This window comes from Cololabis saira, chromosome 8, assembly GCF_033807715.1.
Source record: "Cololabis saira isolate AMF1-May2022 chromosome 8, fColSai1.1, whole genome shotgun sequence".
NCBI classification, from domain to species: Eukaryota; Metazoa; Chordata; class Actinopteri; order Beloniformes; family Belonidae; genus Cololabis; species Cololabis saira.
Window position 1 is genome coordinate 12,375,952 of NC_084594.1, and position 21,544 is coordinate 12,397,495.

Consider the following 21,544-nt stretch of genomic DNA (forward strand, 5'->3'; position numbering starts at 1 on the left):
AAAAAAGTATTGCCAGGATGACGTTGAACACTGTAGCATTTCTTCTTCTTTTAAAAGCAGTTCATATACCACTGGAAACTGAGGAGACCAGTTGCTGGAGTTTTGGGGAAAGGGTGTTGCCCCTTTTCTCTCAAGCTTTTTTAACAGTTTTGTGTCCTTTTTGTTGTATTTCTCACTTCTCAATGAATCTGTTCAGTTAGCAAAAGGTCTGGACTGCAGGTAGTCCAATTTAGGCCTGACTCTTCAACCACAATGCCATGCTTTTGTAATGAACGCAGCACATGGTTTAGCATTGTCTTGCTGAAAGATGAAAGGCGTTCCCCCCCAAAAACGATCTTGTTTGGATGCTCTGAAACTTTTACATTAGTGCTGTCAAGCGATTAAAGAAATTGAGAAATTAATCATTATGATCTGTAATTAATTAATCTAATTAATCTCCTTTTTAATCTGACCTAAAAATTGCTGAGAAAAGCACTCAACTTGAGGTGTTTTCCTTAGATTCATTAAATTATTGTGGCAGATCAAAAGATGAATATATAACAACACAAAAAGTGGCTTTATAAAATAATTTATTTATTTTTTTAACAGACTTGAAAAAGTCCTAGCCATTTACATCCACTTGGTAAGAACATTTGCCAGCCTCTTTGTCACAGACGTGCGCATGCTGGCTTGATGAATTGCTAACATCTTTGTTGCTATGGTTAGATGTGGTTGCGCGCGCGACCGGGTGCTTTACGTTTATGTGGGAGGCTAAACTGCAGCTGCTTCGGTGGTAAGCAAAGTCCTTTCCACAAAGAACAGATATCACTCCACCTTTATCATTAAGCGTTTTAGAAATGTAAATTCACGGGACCGACAACTTTCACATGCTCCTCCATTTTCACTTCTCGTCTCCGCTACTCACCGTTCCTCCCAATGCCTGTCCAGCTACAATGGGAGCCTACCAGTGTTTGCTAAACAAGCCCAAACACAGGGACAGCCAATCAATGTCCACTTCAAGGTGTGACTGAACATTGTTTTCCACCCCTAACAACTCATCCAGAAGCCCACAGCACAAACACAGATTTCAAAATAAAGGCAACTCGCAAACTCGTAAGGAATTAAAAAATAGATTAAGCGATTAAAAAACAGAACGCGCTAAATATGCCTGTAATTAATTAATCGCAATTAACGTACTAATTTGACACTCCTATTTTATATACCATTCAACTTTCCTTTCTACTGTATATGTTCAAGTTGCTCATTCCATAGACCCTGATGCTTCCCTAAACCATCAGAATGATAGTAACAAGCTGGATGATTCCTCTCCACTTTAGTCTGAGGTACGCAGCATCCATTGTTTTCAAACTGTTTGACCACATCTGACCATAGGACAGTTTCACATTTTCTTTAAGTCAATTTTAAAAGGGTTTTAGCCCATGAAAGACTGGTATTTTGGAATCATATTCACACATGGCTAAGTCCTGACCTGGCTTCAGCCTGTATTTATAGATGTTGGTGTGGACAGACAGCGATTTCAGGAACTCAGCCCACCATTGATTTCAATCACAGAATCATGTCTATTTTTAATTCCGTGCCACCTAAGAACCTGCAGCTCACAGGCAACCATTACTGGTGTTTGGCACTGTTCCTTGCCAACAGAGATGCATCCATATTATCTGAATCTTTTAATATGATGTACTATAATGTCACATCCTTCACAATTTTACACTGAGGTTCATTCAATTTTTTTTTCTTCACAATAAATAGATGCTTTTTTCCCTCAGATTTGTGAACTTCTGTCCATCTTTACCACTAAGAGATTGCTCTTTTTATACTCACAATGCCATACAACCCCATTATAGTTGTATTTCTTTATACAACTAAATATCTCTCTGGCCCTTTTAACTCATATCTAAACATATTTTTTTATTTTAGATTTGAGATCAGTGAATTTGTTTCTTTATCTACAGTTAACACAGGACCCCAACATTCCTGGAAAAGGGATTGGAGGGATTATAGTTTTAATAACAATCATCATAGCCGTCACCAGTTACCATGTCGGCGACTTCTTTATCCTACATCTCATCTTGTAAAAAGTGGTAAAGGCTCCAGCAGCCCAGCAACCATGAACAGGATGGCTGGATGTTATCATGCCATGACCACATTTTTCTCTTTTATCTCTGCACTTCTATCCTTCATCTTCAGTTCAAACTCCACCCCTTCATTTAAATTTCTTCTCCTGACTTTTTCTTACACTTCTTTCCGAACTGTTGCTGCCATTTTTGGTATCGTTTCACATCTCAGACTGTTTTTCTGTCTCCCATGGTCTGTGCCCGTCCTTCTCCATGGCTTTCTCTTCCTAGGCTGTCTCGGATACAGTCACCTTGTTAACACTTTAAAGCAGTTAAGATCAGAGAGCTTGACAAGCCGCAGTGAAATGTGGCAGGCCTGCTCCTGATTACACAGACTTAAACATAAGACAGCCAATTTGCTCCCACTTTCAAACTCTCAGTAAACTAAAGATTCACTGCATATCTTGTGCAAATGTGGAATTCTTCTCCGCAAATGTATATTCTATTCTGTTCTATTCTACTTTTTTTTCCCATCAATGCAGTAATTTATTAGTTTATATACTGTATATTACACAACATTTGTGTTGTGAAGTCTCTTTAAAGCACGGTGGATTAGTGTTAAGCACTGTTTGCTTCCAGCAAGAACGTTCCTGGTTCAAATACCAGCTGGAGCCTTTCTGTGAAGAGTTTGCATGTTTTTCCCGGGTACTTCCGGGTACTTGTGGGCCTTCCTCCCACAGTGCAAACACATGTATACCAGGCTATTGGTCACTCTAAATTACCCAAAAGAGTAAGTGTGATCATGAGGGTATGTGATTATTTTCCTACATGCAGAGGTGTCAAAAGTATTCACATTCATTACTCAGGTAGAAGTATAGATACTAGAGTTTAAAAATACTCCTGTAGAAGTTGAAGTATCAACTCAAGTTTTTTACTCAAGTTAAAGTATAAAAGTACTGGTTTCAAAACTACTTAAAGTATAAAAGTAAATAAAGTAATGTAAGGGGGAAAAAAGCCATTAAGGACAAAAGCCATTGAAAATGAATGCATCTTAGTATAATGCAAATATATTAAAGAACCACATTTGTGTACTATTGAGCATTAGCATGTGTTTCAGAGAGCAGGAGATATGATGACTAGTTGCCTATAAGTATTGTAATGGTGCAAAAAGTCAAACTTCAGAAGCATGTTATCATTTATCCTAACCTTTATTGGAATGTACATCCAAGTTTAGTTGCAGGAATCTGAGGGAACGGATGTAAGAACAAAACTGGACAAGAACATCTGAAACAACCACAACCAAATTCACTCTATCCGGATGACGCAATTTAACTGGATAGTTTTTTTTAAACGCCGAAATGAAATAGAGTAACGAGGCTGTTTTTAAAATGTAAGGAGTAAAAAGTACAGATAATTGCGTGAAAATGTAAGGAGTAAAAGTAAAAAGTCGTCTGAAAAATAATTACTCCAGTGAAGTATAGATAACCAAAATTTCTACTTAAGTAAGGTAACAAAGTATTTGTACTTCGTTACTTGACACCTCTGCCTACATGCAATGGACAGTGTCTATACACTATAAACAGGCATCTAGGGTGTACCCCTGCCTAATCTGAGATAAGCTTGAACAGCTCCCTGTGATCCTAGACAGGAATAACTGGGTACAGATAATAGATGGATGAATAATTATGTGAAAAATAATAGTATAAAGGCAACGTTCCCTCTCTTCCTCTGAGTCATATGTTATTCTATTCTGACTGTTTGCCTTTATTAACAGCTGTAGTCACTCACATAAAGTTATTCTTTCAGGGCATCAATGGCCTCACTCCCCCCCTGAGTCACCTTACAGCCCTCAACTATAAACCTCTCGGTGCAACTTCTCCTTAGAGTTAGTTAAATTCAAAGCCAGAAACTGAATCACAGTTGTTTTCGCTACCGTGATACTTTTTTCTAAAATAATGTCAAGGGATGCACTCAGATTAATAATCCATGTTCTGTGCTATCATCCTACTCCATTATTATGCTTAGCGTTCATTGCGAGTTCGATATTTTGATTCAATGCTAAAGTAGAGACATTAAATTGTAGATGTTGTAATATTTAATAATCTGATATGCACTGTTAAACAAACCAATAAAGCAAATACTACAGCCTCATGCGTTGCCCATGAAAGCTACTGGGATGCTTTTGAGAGGCATAAACAAGAAATATAAGGACAATTGCCATGAGTTCAGTGAATCGTATGAATTTGGACTATTCCTTGCATTTATTTGCATACATTTTGGTAAATTGGCATCATAAAAAACTCTAAAAGCTTCTCGTAACCGTTACCAGGTCAACCATGGATGCACTGCAGTCACACCTGGAATACTGAATGTTAATAAATAGATAGAGAATTATGTCTGTCAGTTACTGTTTGATTGTTAGGTTAAAGTCTTTTACATGCTAATTTCCAATTGACACAAAGTCGAAACTTATGTGCATCCCGTGTCTGTGATACGATCTGACTGAGACATGACTCACAGGAGTATGAATTTCAGCAAATTGGATTGGATTTAAATGTTTATCAGACTTTTTATCTGTAAGGTGTGAAAAAACATTAATTTTTACAGCTCTAAGAGGAAGGTGAAAGGCTTAAATGTAACTCACAGACACAAGATGAAAATGGAGGACAAAGGACCTCTTTTATCAAAAAATATCAAAATAATAAAGCACAACAAGGGATTTAGTTAGTCATACTTCAGTTGCTCATTGTACATGTTCATGACACTGTGAAAATGAATGAAAAAGTTTTCATCCCTCTTCATCGCATCCACATGTCTGGGAAAACAACGCATCATTGAAGATTGTGTGCTGAGCAAAGACATCTTCTAAAGGAGCAATAGCATTTTGTTGTTCATGAGTATGAAGCGTAAAATTGTAAAATCCAATACACTTAAGGTTACTGAAGTCAAGTTCTCCCAATAAACAAGTGAATTAATAACCAAGCTCTTAAACTGAAATGTTTTGCTTAATACTTAAAAAACTAATTGATGCAAAAAGAAAATGTTATAATTTTTTTTAAACAAAAAACCACAAAACTAAAACCTGTAATATATATATATATATATATATATATATATATATATATATATATATATATATATATATATATATATATATATATATTTATTTATTTTTCTTCTTTTGCTTCAATCAACTCCATTTCAGAGGAAAACATGTTATACATGTATGTTTGAATTGGTTTATTTATTGAATTTATTATATGTATTAATTTTATTGAGAACTGTTTCTGCCAAAAATTTCATCTTGAATTTTGGGAGACGCCGCTTCTTCAATGTCTCTAGAATTGAGCGTCCCAGACCAGTGGCGTAACTTAGCAACACAAGGTACCAATAAGGCTATTACCATGTTATTACCTGAGGTGTACATTGACAAAGCATATACCGTAAAACACCGAATGAAGCCCCGGCCGTATATTTGCTTAAATCACTCAGGCATTTATTAGGGACCTGCCTTTATTAATTGATTGTCTCCATTCAACCCAAATCTTATTGTGCGTCTTGGGAGACTGAAGCTGTTCCTCTTCAGGAATTGATCAAGCCAGCCATGGTCTGATACAATTCTTTTCCCATCACGCGTACAATCTTCCGCGACTCACGCTGGTGTCTGGCACGCTTGAGGTATCCAAGCTAAGAGAAAAGAGAAAGGAAAAAAAGGGAAAGGACAAGAGGTGAGCGACCTCTTTCCCTCCCCTTTTTTTTGCCTTACTCTTTGATACACAAGTTGCTCAACTTCATAACACGTCATCAGTGAGGTCCCTATCAAATTAAATAAATAGTCACACACAGTATTTGTTTAGGTAGGCTATATTTGCATACGGTAGGATATTTTTTTGGGCCACCATAAAAACAATGTTTGACCCTGCCTTTATTTTGGATGGCTGTTTAATATAAAAAAAATATTTTCCTACTCCCGGCAGATAATTGGGACTCGGACAATATTTTAAGTTTTACGTTACACTCACATTTCACTTGTGTTTAGAAGGGAACCCTGTATCTTGAGCTGTTGTCTTTGTGCCCATCACACACACACACACACACACACACACACACACACACACACACACACACACACACACACACACACACACACACACACACATCTGTGCTGAGAGTGCCTGCCTTCAGCAGCCAGAAGTACCAAATTGATTGTGTTGTAGTTTACATTTGGCAAGTCTTACTTGTTGTATTTGCAAAACACAGAAGGAGAGGTTATTATGACAGTGTTTCAGAACTTTCGTGCTGTAATTACCACAAACTTTTCGGGTATTTTTTGGTATAAACCCAGTAACTCCAGAAGTCGTGGCAATCGCATTCCATTCCAAGAGGCAAGAGACCACATAGACAAAGGAGGTCTGGAAAAATTGAAACACCATGTCCTGAAATCTGACCAGCTGCACCAGAACATACACTCTAATATCCACAAGCACATACACACACTGAAATAGGTGCTCAGCAGTGACCTGACCCCAAAATGATAAGAGCCTTTTAAGCGGGGGGAACAGCAGTCCATAAGATACACCAAATCATTTGGGAAGGCATATGTACTCACCTATTTAAGCTGCATGCAAATATTTCTGCTGGGAGGAGGCTGGGCTGGGGAGTACTGATAAAAAGTCCAAAGTAATCTAATGTTAGGAGCTTTGCAGTCTTCTCCTCCTCTTCTTTTCTCTCCCGTGTCTTCTTTCAAGCACTTTTATATGTGATTGCTACCTAGACTGTGTAAAATAAACTGGACAACCCCCTGCTATGTCACCAATAGGAGTCTTTTTCCTTTTAATGCACGGGACCATGTTCAAAATGTGCGAAACAAACAGTCTTGGGATGCTGGCTGGACCATGTTATTTTAGTCACGGTTAGCTATTTTAGCTTGGCTGGCTTAGGTCACGCTATCCCTATGATTCTAATTAATATCAATTTACGTTTATTCGTATCAAAAATGTCCAAACATCCTCATTTCAAGTGTCACTACTGAAATCACATTCAAGAGAAGTGCTGCCAGAGCTAAAATGAGGACAACCAGAGTTGCAGGTTGGGCAAGCCTTAAGGCATTGTGGGCAGGGTTTCCCTGGAAGGATCCTGAAATGATTCACCACTGCTCCAGGCTCCTTCAGCTGATCCATCCCAAAGAAGCTGCAGAGCTGGTGATGCTTTGCTTTAAATGTCATTTTGGTGGCAATATCAGAAATGACAGCTGCATTTAGTCAACACAAAATGTCTGCACTTTGCCTAGATTCATCCTTGGACCCATTTAGGCCCATACATAACCAGTCGTGGTGGTCTGTTTGTACAATTCACATTCCAATTACATGTTTTCTTTACAATACAAATGAATATGCTCTGTTAGGTCTTTTATTCACAGCCCAGAAGTCAATAGAGTGGTGCCAGGTAGTAAAACTGATATCAGTTAGTGATTGGCTATGCTGGTCGCCAATCAAAATACCACATACCACAATACTTAAAGGGAAAGTTCGGTTTTTTACAACCTGGACCTTATTTCTGGCATTTTTTATGGTTGTATACTCACCCAGAGGTGTTTGGTGTCATTTGGAGTCCTTCGGAAGATATTAGGAGTTTTTTGCGAGCCGCTTCTCCATATAACGGTAGTGAACGGGGGCACCGCGGGACACAGACGATGCAGCGTCTAAATAACACATGATTGCCGCGAAACTCTTAATTTCTTTTATGAATCACTAGATCTGCTTCCAGGACCTGTTGTAACATTGCGGGGCTGTCTGTGTAATAAATAAATCCGTTTGTAAACAAGACCTCTGAACTCATGACGTCATCTCTGTGCGCGCACTCTGTCCTCCGTTCAGTGAGCTCTTCAGCCGTATACTCCGGCTCAAAATGGTAAGGACGTCCATCATATTCAAAGTCGTTGTCTACTACCTCAGAATTTGACAAATATTCAGACATGTTTCAAATAACTAACAGTAAACTAACAGTAGCGAACTCCAGCTGTACACGGAGCTGTGTCTGGGACGCGCGCACAGAGATGACGTCATGAGTTCAGAGGTCTTGTTTACAAACGGATTTATTTATTACACAGACTGCCCCGGATGAAGACAACAGGTTCTGGAAGCAGATCTAGTGATTCATAAAAGAAATGAAGAGTTTCGCGGCAATCATGTGTTATTTAGACGCTGCATCGTCTGTGTCCGGCGGTGCCCCATGCGCTACCGTTATATGGAGAAGCGGCTCGCAAAAAACTCCTAATATCTTCCGAAGGACTCCAAATGACACCAAATACCTCTGGGTGAGTATACAACCATAAAAAATGCCAGAAATAAGGTCCAGGTTGTAAAAAAACGAACTTTCCCTTTAAATTGGCTCCTTGATATGATTTTTATCTGATGTGGTAAAAAAAATCCCGGAAGAGTCACAAGATCAAATAGAAACTTAAGAACTGGCAATAATCAATGTCAGCCATCGAACTTCTGCGTTGAATTCCATAAGTAGAAGAGTCCTTGCAGTTCTGCGACTGACCGCTAGAGGCTGACTGCAAAAGTTAGTCAAAATCCATTGGCTTTCAATGTAAAATGTCCAATGTTAGAGCAAAAAAAAACATATTTACAGTCTGGTTAAACAACTGTTGTAGTCCATTACAGCATTTTTGATGCCCTTTTTGATGTCTCCATTGAATCAACATGCAAATCAGTATAGTCAGCTGTAAACGTCTGCTGGTAGCTCTGTAACTATTTCGGCAGGGATCAGCTAAAGGAGCTGCTAGCCACAGCTAACTTTGATTGACATGGTGGCCGTGTTCCCGCTGGCCTCCAGCTGCATGCCGTACGAAGAAAGAGCGGCTTCAAAACCGCTCTCCAGAAGCCAATTGGTCACGTCACTAATGCTTCGTCCACTGTATTTGCAGTCTTTAACGTACACGCATTTCCCAGCAACCATCACTTATTTGTGTAACGTAGAAGACATATACTAAAGTGGCTTCCTTAAAGTGTTGAATTATATTTTCTAGATACTTTGGCGGCTTTTCTTTCTTAAATAAAACTGCTGACAGAGTAGCAAAGTTGCATGTGAACATATTTTATGCACAACCTGGTGAGTAGTTACTTTTATAAATCATAGTATTTTCATTCAAATTGTGAGTATTGTCACCAGAGGCGCAGTTCAAATGTGAAACATGTTCAAAACGTACAGAACTACAGACAGCGTGGCTGCACTGTCTCTAGTTACAGATCTGTCCCTGACACTCATACTGGTGTTAGCTGAGACCACCTGATGGAAGTGAATAATTCTCCTGGATTAAGTGTCCTGAGGCCCCGTGGGCATTTCAATACTTTTTTCCACACTGGGAAAAATGGGTCACTACTCGGAACTTGTGTTAGTGGTTCGAGTCAAGCAGGAAAAAATTGCTCTTCCCTGTCTATAATGAAATTGCAAACTTTTTTATTATCACATTTCTCCAGCAGAACTGCTGTAGAGATTTGATATATATATGATTTTACATGTGTATTTTTTTTTTTACTAGTCCCAATGCAGCTTACTCAGTAAAGTACAATGTTATGCACCGAGATCAAAGGTGTTATTCAAAATTTTACAATAAATCACCTTATCGCACAGTCGTGCAGTGAAACATAAAAAAAAGCATACCAATAGGATTTCCAGATGTGGTCAGTATGAATAATTTGTGTTATATCTAAATTGTTCTTGTGCTGATTTGGTTACATTCAAAATCCAAATATTTGTATTTATTTTTTGTCCCGCTAAGGACGTCCTAGCTTTGACCTTTCATTTGCAGAGTACAACTTATCTAAGCGTAACGGTTGTGTTTTTCAAGCTGCCAACTTGAATCACACCAGTGAGGATAGACTGACAGAAGGATGGCTATGGCCAGCCTGAGGGGGGGAGAAATAGCATCATCTGAGCAGAATGACGAATTCAAAGTGCATTCATGTGTGTGTGTGTGAGTGAGGGAGGGCCAGTACAGTACTGTAGATAGGAGCTTGCATGCACAGTGCCAGCATTTGCACAACTGAATTAACACATGGTGACAACAATTCACACATGCACGCACTTGTCTGTAGAATCTAATTGAGAATTCTGGTGGGAAACATATCCAGTGGTCAAAGAGTAAGCTCACTTTTATTGGATAACTGTCACTGCCAGGACCAAGGAAACTTTTTTATTGTGACTGAAATATTGATACTTCAAAGTACCCGGCAGTATATTTTCTCCGACTGTCCATGTATTTGTCTTCGGGATGATTCACAATGGGGAGGAAAGGCAAAAACAGGCAGACAAAAGAATGGAGGAGAGAATGGATGAGGGAAGCAATATCAGGGCGCAGGCTTGCATTATTCTGCAGTTTTACGACAAATACTTAATGAAAACCCCTGCAAGGGTGATAGAAGCCTGTATTTAATTAAGCCTTTATAAAATATTAACCAGGGAGGCCAGGCGATTCCCCCTCTCTCTTAGTCTGTTCAGTGGATTGAACCATGGTTACACTGCACAGACACCTCAGAATTATAATTTCAGATAAAAGGTAGGTGAGAGAGGGAGGACGAGCGAGTCTATAGTGCTCACTAAAGAGCCATAGGGGAGGTTGGGATGACAGACCGATGCTGCTCCTGTTGCTGCCTCTGGAATGTCTTTTAATCACATTAGGTGGAACTATAGCTCTGATTTATAAGAGCTCTTTTAAGTTCACTTTTCAGCCCCGGTACCTTAGTCTTTACCTTTAACAATCTTTGAAATGACTTTGATCCCCTAATTTGGGCGTCACATCCTGTGAAGGGCACACAGTGGAGAAAAGGTGTAAATCATGTCTCAGAATGTGGTTTCTTCTTTCAGCTGAGCAGTGATGACTGGCCTCTGGGGAGCTGGGAGCTTGAATTAAAATTAATCTGCAATTGAGGAACAGAATTAGGGGGGATGGAAGATGTATAATATTCTGTTATATATTTTTTTTTCTTTTTTGTCACAGTTGCTCATGAAATGTATGTTTTAGCGGTCGGTCATTTACACAATTCCACAATATTTCCGAATGGAGAACTACAGTATCACAAGATATGAGAGATAATAATCTGCCATATAATAATTGGCTGCACAGGACTGTAATCCTGGGATTGAGTTCAAAAGTCTCTTTGGGTCAGAAAAGTTTCTAATGAAGTAAATTAAACTGGAACTCAAAGTGGCAGCTACAGACACGCTGGGTGAATTTTCTAAATGCTAACGGAAGCAGCTTTAGTGCGTTCTTTATTACTATCTGCGGTCCAGCCAAACACTGGACAGTATTTTATCACAGTGAAGTAGATCATTCTGTCCCGCAATTCCTTGCAGCTGTTACATTCAAAGCAACTCGAAGCAATATTTTCATACAGCCGTCCTAACTGTGATTTGTACGAATGTGAGGATGACAAATATGTCAGCAGCAAGATAAACCTTTTTCTGAAATTAACAAACTTTAATTACGTAGTTTTCAAATTATCTGTTGAGAAAAGCAAGAAAACCTGAAATAAAACCCCCAAAAACTATGCAGATATACAGTAGGGACAACATCCAAACCCCACACAGAATGGACCCAACTGAAATAAATATGCATGTGATCACACACATGATGCCCTGAAAATTTTCTTTTCAAATATCTGTAGCTTCACTTTTTCATACCATTTTTTAAGAGAAAATGTATCGACTTTTACATTGGGCTTTCATATAATTTTGGATTTTGAATCCCATACTACAGCTCAATCCTATGTTTATGTATGTTTAAATGATGCAAGCATATTATCCACATGTTTACAACTCTGGGATAGGGGGGTTGTGGTTAATGGGTTGGTTTTTTTTTGCTCTTCAAGTTAATCCGGACCCATTCCCACTCATCGTGCAAGTTGAATGACATTTCCTAAGTCTTTCCCACATGGCAGGAAGTAATTTGCTTTTGTTGGACAAAAGAAGTTGTGGAAAAGAAAACAAATGATTTGCATTAAGTCACTGAAATATTTTCATTCTTATCATTTTGTAGTTTTCAATTAATTTTTTTTTCTCGTGTTTTAAATAAATGTAATTTTATGAACTCATTCGTTTTGCACTGACTCTGCATCACTTGATAGATCCATACGGACTCTGACGAAGGTGAAGGCACCATCAAGTACACCATCTCCGGAGAAGGGGCGGGTTCCATCTTCATCATCGATGAACTTACAGGAGACATACACGCCACAGAGAGACTGGACCGAGAAGAGAAGGCTTTTTACACGCTTCGGGCTCAGGCCAGGGATCGGCTCTCCAATGACCCGCTCGAACCAGAGTCGGAGTTCGTCATCAAAGTCCAGGACATCAATGACAGCGAGCCCCAGTTCTTGGAGGGTCCCTATATTGGCAGCGTGGCCGAGCTGTCACCCATCGGTAAGCTATGAAAACACGGTCCACCTGAAAAAGCCATTTCAGACTTTGAACTCAAGATGAGTTGAAATTCCCAAAGCTGTATGGACTTAGAAGTCATGGCGGGACTTTCATTACCATGTATAAGAGGTATGTATAACACAGTGTTATTTCCTGTGATCAAAGGAAGCTAGAAAGTGCAGAGTGCAGCATTGAGGTAGAATTCTTGTCACAGCACGGACGGACATATACGAAAAGTGTTGGGTGAAGGCACATTTAGCCAGTGAATTAACGGTAGAGGATGGAAACAGGATATAAACTTTGCTAGCAGGATAATGGAGGAAAGGAAATGATGGATATGGTGCAGCAGGCATGTGAAGAAAGCAGAGGAAAACAAATTGCATTAATTACCAACGAGCTTTGTGGTTCTTTTCTGACGGACAGGAAGATGAAACAAGAGTTGTGTGTGTGTTAAGGTGTAAGGTGCTGTAGTGGGGCAGATGCCAGCAAGGGTGCACCACATTTTCTATGGGGCTTTTAAAAGCAATGTCACGATGCTTTTAGTCTTGACGAACATGTTTGTATTGTGAGCAAACATTATTTAGCGACACCCCGTTGCTGCTTAATACTCTCTGTGGAACGGAGGAGACAGGTGAAAGAGGGTGTTGGGGGCTTCATTAGCATGGAATTAATGTCAAAGACAGATGATGTTTAATAAACAAAAATCTCTTCGCCTGCCAAGCGATATCACAATGCCATGTGTGCTCTGAATGTTGTGCCGGTGTGTGTGTGCCTGTGTGTGTATGTGTGTACGGTCATGCATATGCAGTGGAGGGGTGGGTGAGTGTCTGTTGGGGGGCACTTGTTTAAATGACTACAGGAGTGGTGTGCAAAACGAAATGACTCTTCCCCTGTTTAAGCCTGATTGGAATTAATTCCTGCCTTCTCAGCATGAGCTGAACCTTGGGCGTTTTCTACCTGCAGCTCTCTCCAGAACTGACTGGGTCGCATGAGCCTGCAAGTGCATGTGAGTGACTGAGAGACTCGCTGAGTGAAAAGTGGCAAAACCAGGAAAAAGACACAGAATTGAAATGATACGAAACAGGGAGCAAGAGAGCTATTATCTTCTCAAGAATGTGAGTTACACAGTCATAGAGGCCATGGTTACTTAATGATTGTTAATGCAATCTTAATGATCGTGACCTTTCCACCTCGGCTGCTACCCCCTTGTTCGACCCTGTCATGCTTTAGTCAAATTACGCACTAAATGGGTGTGCAGTTCATGTTTTAAACATCATTGTGTCGTACTACCCCTAATGAGGAAACACCAGATGCTTAGTGAAGCATCCCCTTGCTCTGTCCCTGCTCCTTGTCTCTCTGCTTGCTCCTGATGGACATCAGCTCAGACCATCAGCGTTGATTCTGGCATGCAAATGCTGAGGTCACACACGTGAGGACGACACCAGAGGTGAATCTAAAGAAAAAGAAATTGTGGCAGATAGAGCGGCTTTCCTTACACATATCACTCAACACACTCCCGGGATTTACCTGCAGATCTTTTCAGTTCAAAGCTGAGCACAAGTACGTGTAAAAAATAACTAATTTCAAAATAAAAGGAGCATGAGGCAGGATTGAGGCAGGATTTATGAAAAAAATTCGTATACGTTTTAAGTTTTCTAGTAATAATGTCAGATGAAGCGTTCCAAACCAAAAAGAATGAGCCCTCTAGTGTATCTCTCTGTTGCCTTGAACAGGCTGTGTGCTGCAAAATGTGCTGCAATTGTGGGGACAAATTTCCTGCGCTGTCCTGCGGATGTGACATCACATGACGCTGCATGCGCGTTCCCCCCGTTCTCCCGTGCCGGCTTCGCTATTGGCTGCAGTACCCCCGACGGCCGTCGTGGCGAAGGGTGGCGCTATAGAGTATCATTTCTTAAAAGGAGCCTCATGCTTATGGAGCCAAATCAAGGCCAAAAGTTTTGCTCATTTGAAAATAAAATTTTAACCTGAAAATTCTTTTTTACAGTTTCAATTTTATTTTTTTCAGTATCAGATCTTTTTTTCAGTTTCAAATCTTTTTATTTCAGTTTCAAATCTTTTTTTCAGTTTCAAATCTTTTTTTTTCAGTTTCACATCTTTTTTTTCAGTTTCAGACTTTTGGCCCCGATCTGGCGTAGGGGGCGTGGCATCAACTGAGAGGGGCGTGGCATCATGAGTGACAGCATAACAGAGAAGGCGGGGGACGTTCCTCAGTCATGTTGCCTTCAGGAAACGTAGGTTGCAGAAGTTATCAGTAGAAGTATGAATCAACACTGTATATATATACACTATATTCACGTGATTGGCAGTGGAAAATACTGATATTAGTGACACATTTCTGTTTAAAAAGCTGTTTTAGACCGTACTTGGCACCAATCGCAGTATAAAAGCAATAAACTATGCCAGACCGTACAGTTCAACAGCCACACTTTAAAGTTTGACGTTTCCCACTTCCACATACTACAAAGTACGGTCTAAAACAGCTTTTTAAACTGAAATGTGTCACTAGTATCCGTTTTTTCCACTGCCAATCACGTGAATATGGTGTATATACAGTGTTGAATCATACTTCTACTGATAACTTCTGCAACCTACGTTTCCTGACGGCAACATGACTGAGGAACGTCCCCCGCCTTCTCTGTTATGCTGTCACTCATGATGCCACGCCCCTCTCAGTTGATGCCACGCCCCCCACGCCAGATCCGGGCCAAAAGTCTGAACCTGAAAAAATTTTTTGAAACTGATAAAAAAAGAAGTGAAACTGAAAAAAAAAGATGTGAAACTGAAAAAAAAGACGTGAAACTGAAAAAAAAAGATTTGAAACTGAAATAAAAAGATTTGAAACTGAAAAAAAGATCTGATACTGAAAAAAATAAAATTGAAACTGTAAAAAAGAATTTTCAGGTTCAAATTTTATTTTCAAATTAGCAAAACTTTTGGCCTTGATTTGGCTCCATACATGCTCCTTTAAGTTTAGCATCACTGTGGAGTTAAACTGCCTTTCAAGAAATCATAAACATCAGTGGTGGTGAAACACCAGAAGTACGACCGAATTCAGAGTTGTGCCTGTAGAAAGGGAAGTTGTTGACACATAACTTTCTTTTTTTTTTTTTAAGTGTTCACTTTGCGGCTTGGTGTTTATGTTTTCTTTCGGGGTTAAAAGCCTATTTAGGCTTAAAGCTTAGCCCTTTCCCATCTGTTTAATATACTGCATTTTTTTAATCACAGTTTGTGTGATTAAAAAATGGCTTTAATGATGTTCATCTGCTGATTGCTCAAAAGATAAATACTGTGTTTTTGACCATCATTAGGAACAAATAACTGAGAGGTTGAAAATCATAAACAGATGGAGAGTAAATGTGAGAAATGCTGTTAGGAAAATAGGGTGTTGATTTTAATCTTTTTGTAGAGAAGACTATTTTCATCAATTGACAGGAATATGTTTCCCTAAAAATTATATAGCAGCTCTTTTTTCCCTTAACGTTATTTGAAAAAAGCTTCCGTGAGGCATTTTACACATTAAAGGCCACACCTGCTCTTATCCGACTCTACCGTTGCAGGAAACCGTACAAGCAAATCCTTTCGGAACACGTGAGGCCTTGATAGTAAGAAAGTAATTATCAGTCAGCAGCCTGAGGCGTATTCATCTTTACTTATCACTCCTGTCATGTCTCCCAGTGCCAATCTCTGTCATAGCCTCAAAATCTCCATCCCTGCCTCTCAGCATAGGCTTTCTTTCTGTCACTATGTCTGCATGCTCAGCATTTCTTGACCAAAATAATACTTTTGTGTACAAATAATAAAGCAGTAAAGCTATTCAAAGCTATATGCTATATAAGCCATATGAAGGTCTGAGTTCTAAGTTCTCTGGTGGGTGATTGGATGTTTCTTAGGCTGCGTTCAGACTGCAGGCAAATCTGATATATATCTGATTCCTTCTCATATCCGATTTTCATGGCTGACTGTCCACACTGTTTTTAGCAAGTGTCCATATCGGATCTGGCTCTGTTCAGACTGCGCCACATCATTGACTGATCTGACGGGTTGCCTTAGCAACGACGTCGGAGCGGAGGCGTCACCCAGCGCGTGTATTGTGTGAAGTCATGTATTTTTTTTATATATATAAAAAAATCCCAAAATATCTGTACCGTTTCTGATTGGGTCGGCACTGCGCATCATTTTTAGACATAACAATGAACGCATACCGCAAAAGTTGTGTCTCGGCGGAGGGACCCGGCGTCCGAGCAAAATGAGAAACAGAGAAAGGTGTTCAGAACAAAACCACCAGCAAACTAACAAACCAACCAACAAAGCTCAGAGTTAACAAAACGAACCAGCAATGAACTGGCCCCGCTCCATAACCTGTCCTCCTAGGAGGAGAGGGGCTGACGGGCTGCAGGTTCAGGCTCACAGCGCGACTGAAGGCTGATTTATGGTTCCGCGTTACACCGACGCAGAGCCTACGGCGTAGGGTACGCGGCGACGGCACCGTACGTGGAAATGCGGTCTTTTTTTCTGCTATTAAAACATGTTGTAATGTGAATTTGCAACACTTAAACTACAAATAATAGTTTTTGACGTAACATCAGAGATTGTACATGCTCTCTGTGTAAGGATGAGTAGCTCCAACTGGAAATGGGCGGGTGGTTTGGAGCGTCTGGGACAGTCATATCCGATCTGAGTGTTTGGAGCTGTTCAGACTGAGACGCATCTGCCCAAATGCGATATGGATCGGATATGAAACTACCTCCCGGAGGTGGTTTCGATCTGGTTTGCAAAAATCGGATATCATGCGGTTTGGGACTGTTCAGGCTTCAAAAGAGTCATCCAGTTTCAATCTGGATGGGCTAAAAATCGGATATTGGCTGGCAGTCTGAACGCGGCCTTAGAGAACTACGCATATCTTTACACCGGGACCAAAGAGACAGCATCTAGCCACCCTAAAGACAGCTATTTGATGTCTTTTAACAGATTTTATATACAGTTAGTTTGTACTTTATGTTAAACACACTGTATAACAGAATATTTGAAGAAGAAGATCATTGGATGAGTTCCTAAAGCGAGCATTGCCAGGGTAAAGTCTCTCTAGCGGGACCTCGGATCTCCTATTGAATCTCATTGGATCATGAAAAAAATGCAAAGATTTATATTTCTAGAAGCCGAAACCCTCCCACCAAAGCTGCTCTAAGAAATTCTGTCCATAAAAATTATGATCAAATTCAGTGAGAAAGTAAAGCTCTGTAGGAGAGCAGCGCGCATCAGAAACAAGTGTGATTTTCTACCGGCGATGCGAGGTCTCACTTCAGATTTACACAGATTCAGAGGCTCTATACCCTATACTACCTCAAACACGTCCCACAGGACACGAGGGGCATGGGTGTAAACCTTCTACAAAGCCACACAGCACGCCTTCTGCAACCAGGATGGAAACTGTATTTCTCTCTATGATTGTGAGAACACTGTTCTCTCCAGAGGCCTTTCATGGACTCCTTCCCACACATTTCACTGCTTTCAAAAGTTTATATTCAGTCATATTCAGCATTGTAAATGTACTTTCTTTTGCCACGTTGGTGTGGTGATTTCAAAATCCACCAGCCACTGCCACCTGTTTTTTTTTTTGTTTTTTTATTAATTAGGCATCAGTATAGTGTAAGTGCATATTAAAACATTTATTGGATAATTTTTCAGATGCAAACACAATTGTCCATCAAAATTTGATGTTTTACTTTGTTTTATTTTTATAAATCTATTTCTTTTTTTTTTTATTAGGGCCCGAGCACCTTCAGTGCGAAGGCCCTATTGTATCTGTAGGAATTTTTTTTTTTCTTTTTCTTTTTCTTTTTCTTTTTCTTTTTCTTTTTCTTCTGACAAAAGGAAGGCCTTTTTGCCCCCCTAAACGTGCCCAAAAAGTCACCAAATTTTGCATGCAAGTCAGGCCTGGTGAAAAATTTGATATTTAATGGTTTACATTAATGGGCGTGGCAAAATGGCTCAACAGCGCCCCCTTGAAAACTTTGTGCCTCAAGCCCCACGATACGGTTTGACGTACATGCACGAAAATCGGTACACACCTGTATCATGGGACAACTTAAAGAAAAGTCTCTTGGCGTCATGGCCGAAACCAAACAGGAAGTCGGCCATTTTGAATTAATCGTGTCACTTTGGTGCAATTTATGCCATTCCTTCGGCAGTTAATACGGCCCGAACCATAACGTGCCCCCAAGTGTGTTATACATCAAAATGTGCGTCTCCATCCTGCGACAACACGCATTACTTTTCTCTTTCAAAAGCGTTACCGTGGCGACGCTAGACGCCAAAAAGCGTGCCCACCCTTCATCTGATTCGTTCAGACAGAAAAAACTTTGCGCCTCAAGCCCCATAATAAGGTTTGACGTACATGAACGAAAATCGGTACACACCTGTATCATGTCGCAACTTAAAGAAAAGTCTCTTGGCGCCATGGCCGAAACCGAACAGGAAGTCGGCCATTTTGAACATTCTGAATTAATCACGTAATTTTGGAGCTATATATGCCATTCCTTCGAGAATTAATACGGCCCGAACCGTAACGTGCACCAAGGTGTGTTATACATCAAAATATGCGTCTCCATCCTGCGACTACGCGCATTACTTTTCTCTTTCAAAAGTGTTACCGTGGCGACGCTAGACGCCAATAAGCGCACCCCCCCTTCATCTGATTGGTCCATATTTGATAGTTCCCCAAAAGGCACCAAATTTGGCATGCAAGCCAGACTTGGCGATAAATTTGATATTTAATGGTTTGCATTAATGGGCGTGGCAAAATGGCTCAACAGCGCCCCCTAGAAAACTTTGTGCTTCAAGCCCCACAATACGGTTTGACGTACATGCACGAAAATCGCTACACACCTGTATCATTGCACAACTTAAAGAAAAGTCTCTTGGAGCCATGGCCGAAACCGAACAGGATGTCGGCCATTTTGAATTAATTGTGTAATTTTGGCGCAATTTATGCCATTCCTTCGGCAATTAATACCGCCCAAACCGTAACGTGCACCCAGGTGTGTTATACATCAAAATGTGCGTCTCCACCCAGCGACTACACGCATTACTTTTCTCTTTCAAAAGTGTTACCGTGGCGACACTAGACGCCAAAAAGCGCGCCCCCCTTCATCTGATTGGTCCATATTTGATAGTTCTCCAAAAGTCATCAAATTTTGCATGCAAGCCAGGCCTGGCAATAAATTTGATATTTCATGGTTTGCATTAATGGGCGTGGCAAAATGGCTCAACAGCGCCACCTGGAAAACTTTTCTCTGCCATAACCTTTGAATGGTATGACATAAAGAGTCGTGGGTGGTGTCATGGGACTCGGTATTGAGTCCTTGATCATAATTAGTGAAAATTAGCCCCACCCCTTCTTTTGATTGGTTGTCCCTATTTCCTGCTATAACTTTTGAATGGTTTGACATAGAGAGTCGTGGGTGGTGTCATCAGACTCTGTATGGAGTCCTTGACCTTCATTGGCTTGAATTAGCCCCGCCCCTTCTTCTGATTGGTTGTCCCTTTTTTCTGCTATAACTTTTGAATGGTTTGAAATAGAAAGTTGTGGGTGGTGTCATCAGACTCTGTATGGAGTCCTTGACCTTCATTGGCTTGAATTAGCCCCGCCCCTTCTTCTGATTGGTTGTTCCTTTTTTCTGCTATAACTTTTGAATGGTTTGACATAGAGAGTCGTGGGTGCTGTCATTTCTGATATGCTTATGGGGGCGGTGGACGTGAGTGCGAGGGCCCGTTCATCGCTGCTTGCAGCTTTAATTACCATTTATTATCTCAAAATGGCCACCCTTTTTCATCCTTCTTCAATCAATTTAGTAAGCTTTTTTTTTTTTTTTTTTTTACATCTGCACTCTTATAGGCTCCTAACTGTCCCTGCATATTATATCTTGGATATGGATACAGAATTTGGATGACTCATGGTTTTAATTGCTTAATTGTTTTAATTTTGTATTGTTTCCCCCAAACAATAAAGCCTTTTTAATTTTTTTTTTAATCCCAAAGTCTGGCTTGTCTTTCCATGCGTCAGCCAGTATCAGGATTGTCATGCATTCTCCACTTTCCTCTTCACCAGCTCTGCACATTTTTCAACCCCTTTTGTGCAGCACCGCATTTTTATTTGTACAAAGAGTAATCGAGAAATAAAAAGTGACAACTCCCGATGTCATGGTTTTTCATTGTGTTGCTGTGGTAACAACTCGTAAAGAGCTGGGGTGAAACAAACTTACAAGGGATGTAGCCTCCATTGTGGAGTGATATCAATCTGTCAATCCTTCTGTGTCCGGGCCGTTTGAGGTTTCCCGCCCGGTAACACTGTTGCCTCACAGCAAGAAGGTTCCTGGCTCGATTCCCGGGCCTAGCAGGAGTCTTTCTGTGTGGAGTTTGCATGTTCTCCCTGTGCTGGTGTGGGTTTCCTCCGGATGCTCCGGCTTCCCAAAAACATGCATACTAGGTCAGTTGATGATTCTAAATTGCCCGTAGATATGAGTGTGGATGGTTCTGTCTATGTGGCCCTGTGATAGACTGGTTAGGCTCCAGCAAAGCCCTGTGACCCTGCAAAGGATAAACTGGGTATAGAAAATGGAAGGATAAACAAAGTGATGTAAACATAAATGCCTGTAAATTGTTTAAACAATGGCTGAGGATATGAGTTCTTGTCTCAAAAGCACACAGCACACCTTTCCATGCACACTTTCGACCTGTTCAGGGTTGACGGAAAACCACAACCTGTCTCAGCTGTCAGACACCAAGGGGTCACACTAGGGTTGCCACCCGTCCCGTAAAATACGGAATTGTCCTTTATTTGAGAAAAAAATGTTGCGTCCCGTATTGAACTAATACGGGACACGATTTGTACCGTATTTTCATTAACTTTTACACCATATTCTAGTTGAATTATTGAAATAAATTAACTTTTACACCATATTCTAGTTGAATTATTGAAATAAATTAACTTTTACACCATATTCTAGTTGAATTATTGAAATAAGTTAACTTTTACACCATATTCTAGT

The 21,544-nt window shown here is 40.2% G+C and overlaps 1 protein-coding gene across 1 annotated transcript in view; it reads left to right on the top strand.

Moving 5' to 3' along the window:
* The window catches only part of LOC133448345 (cadherin-22-like), a 221,812-nt gene that overhangs the window by 132,455 nt on the left and 67,813 nt on the right, over positions 1 to 21,544 (top strand). Inside the window, exon 4 of the mRNA XM_061726770.1 lies at positions 12,185 to 12,479. Within this exon, the coding sequence (XP_061582754.1) occupies positions 12,185 to 12,479 (295 nt within the window). The remainder of the gene's footprint in view (positions 1 to 12,184; positions 12,480 to 21,544) is intronic.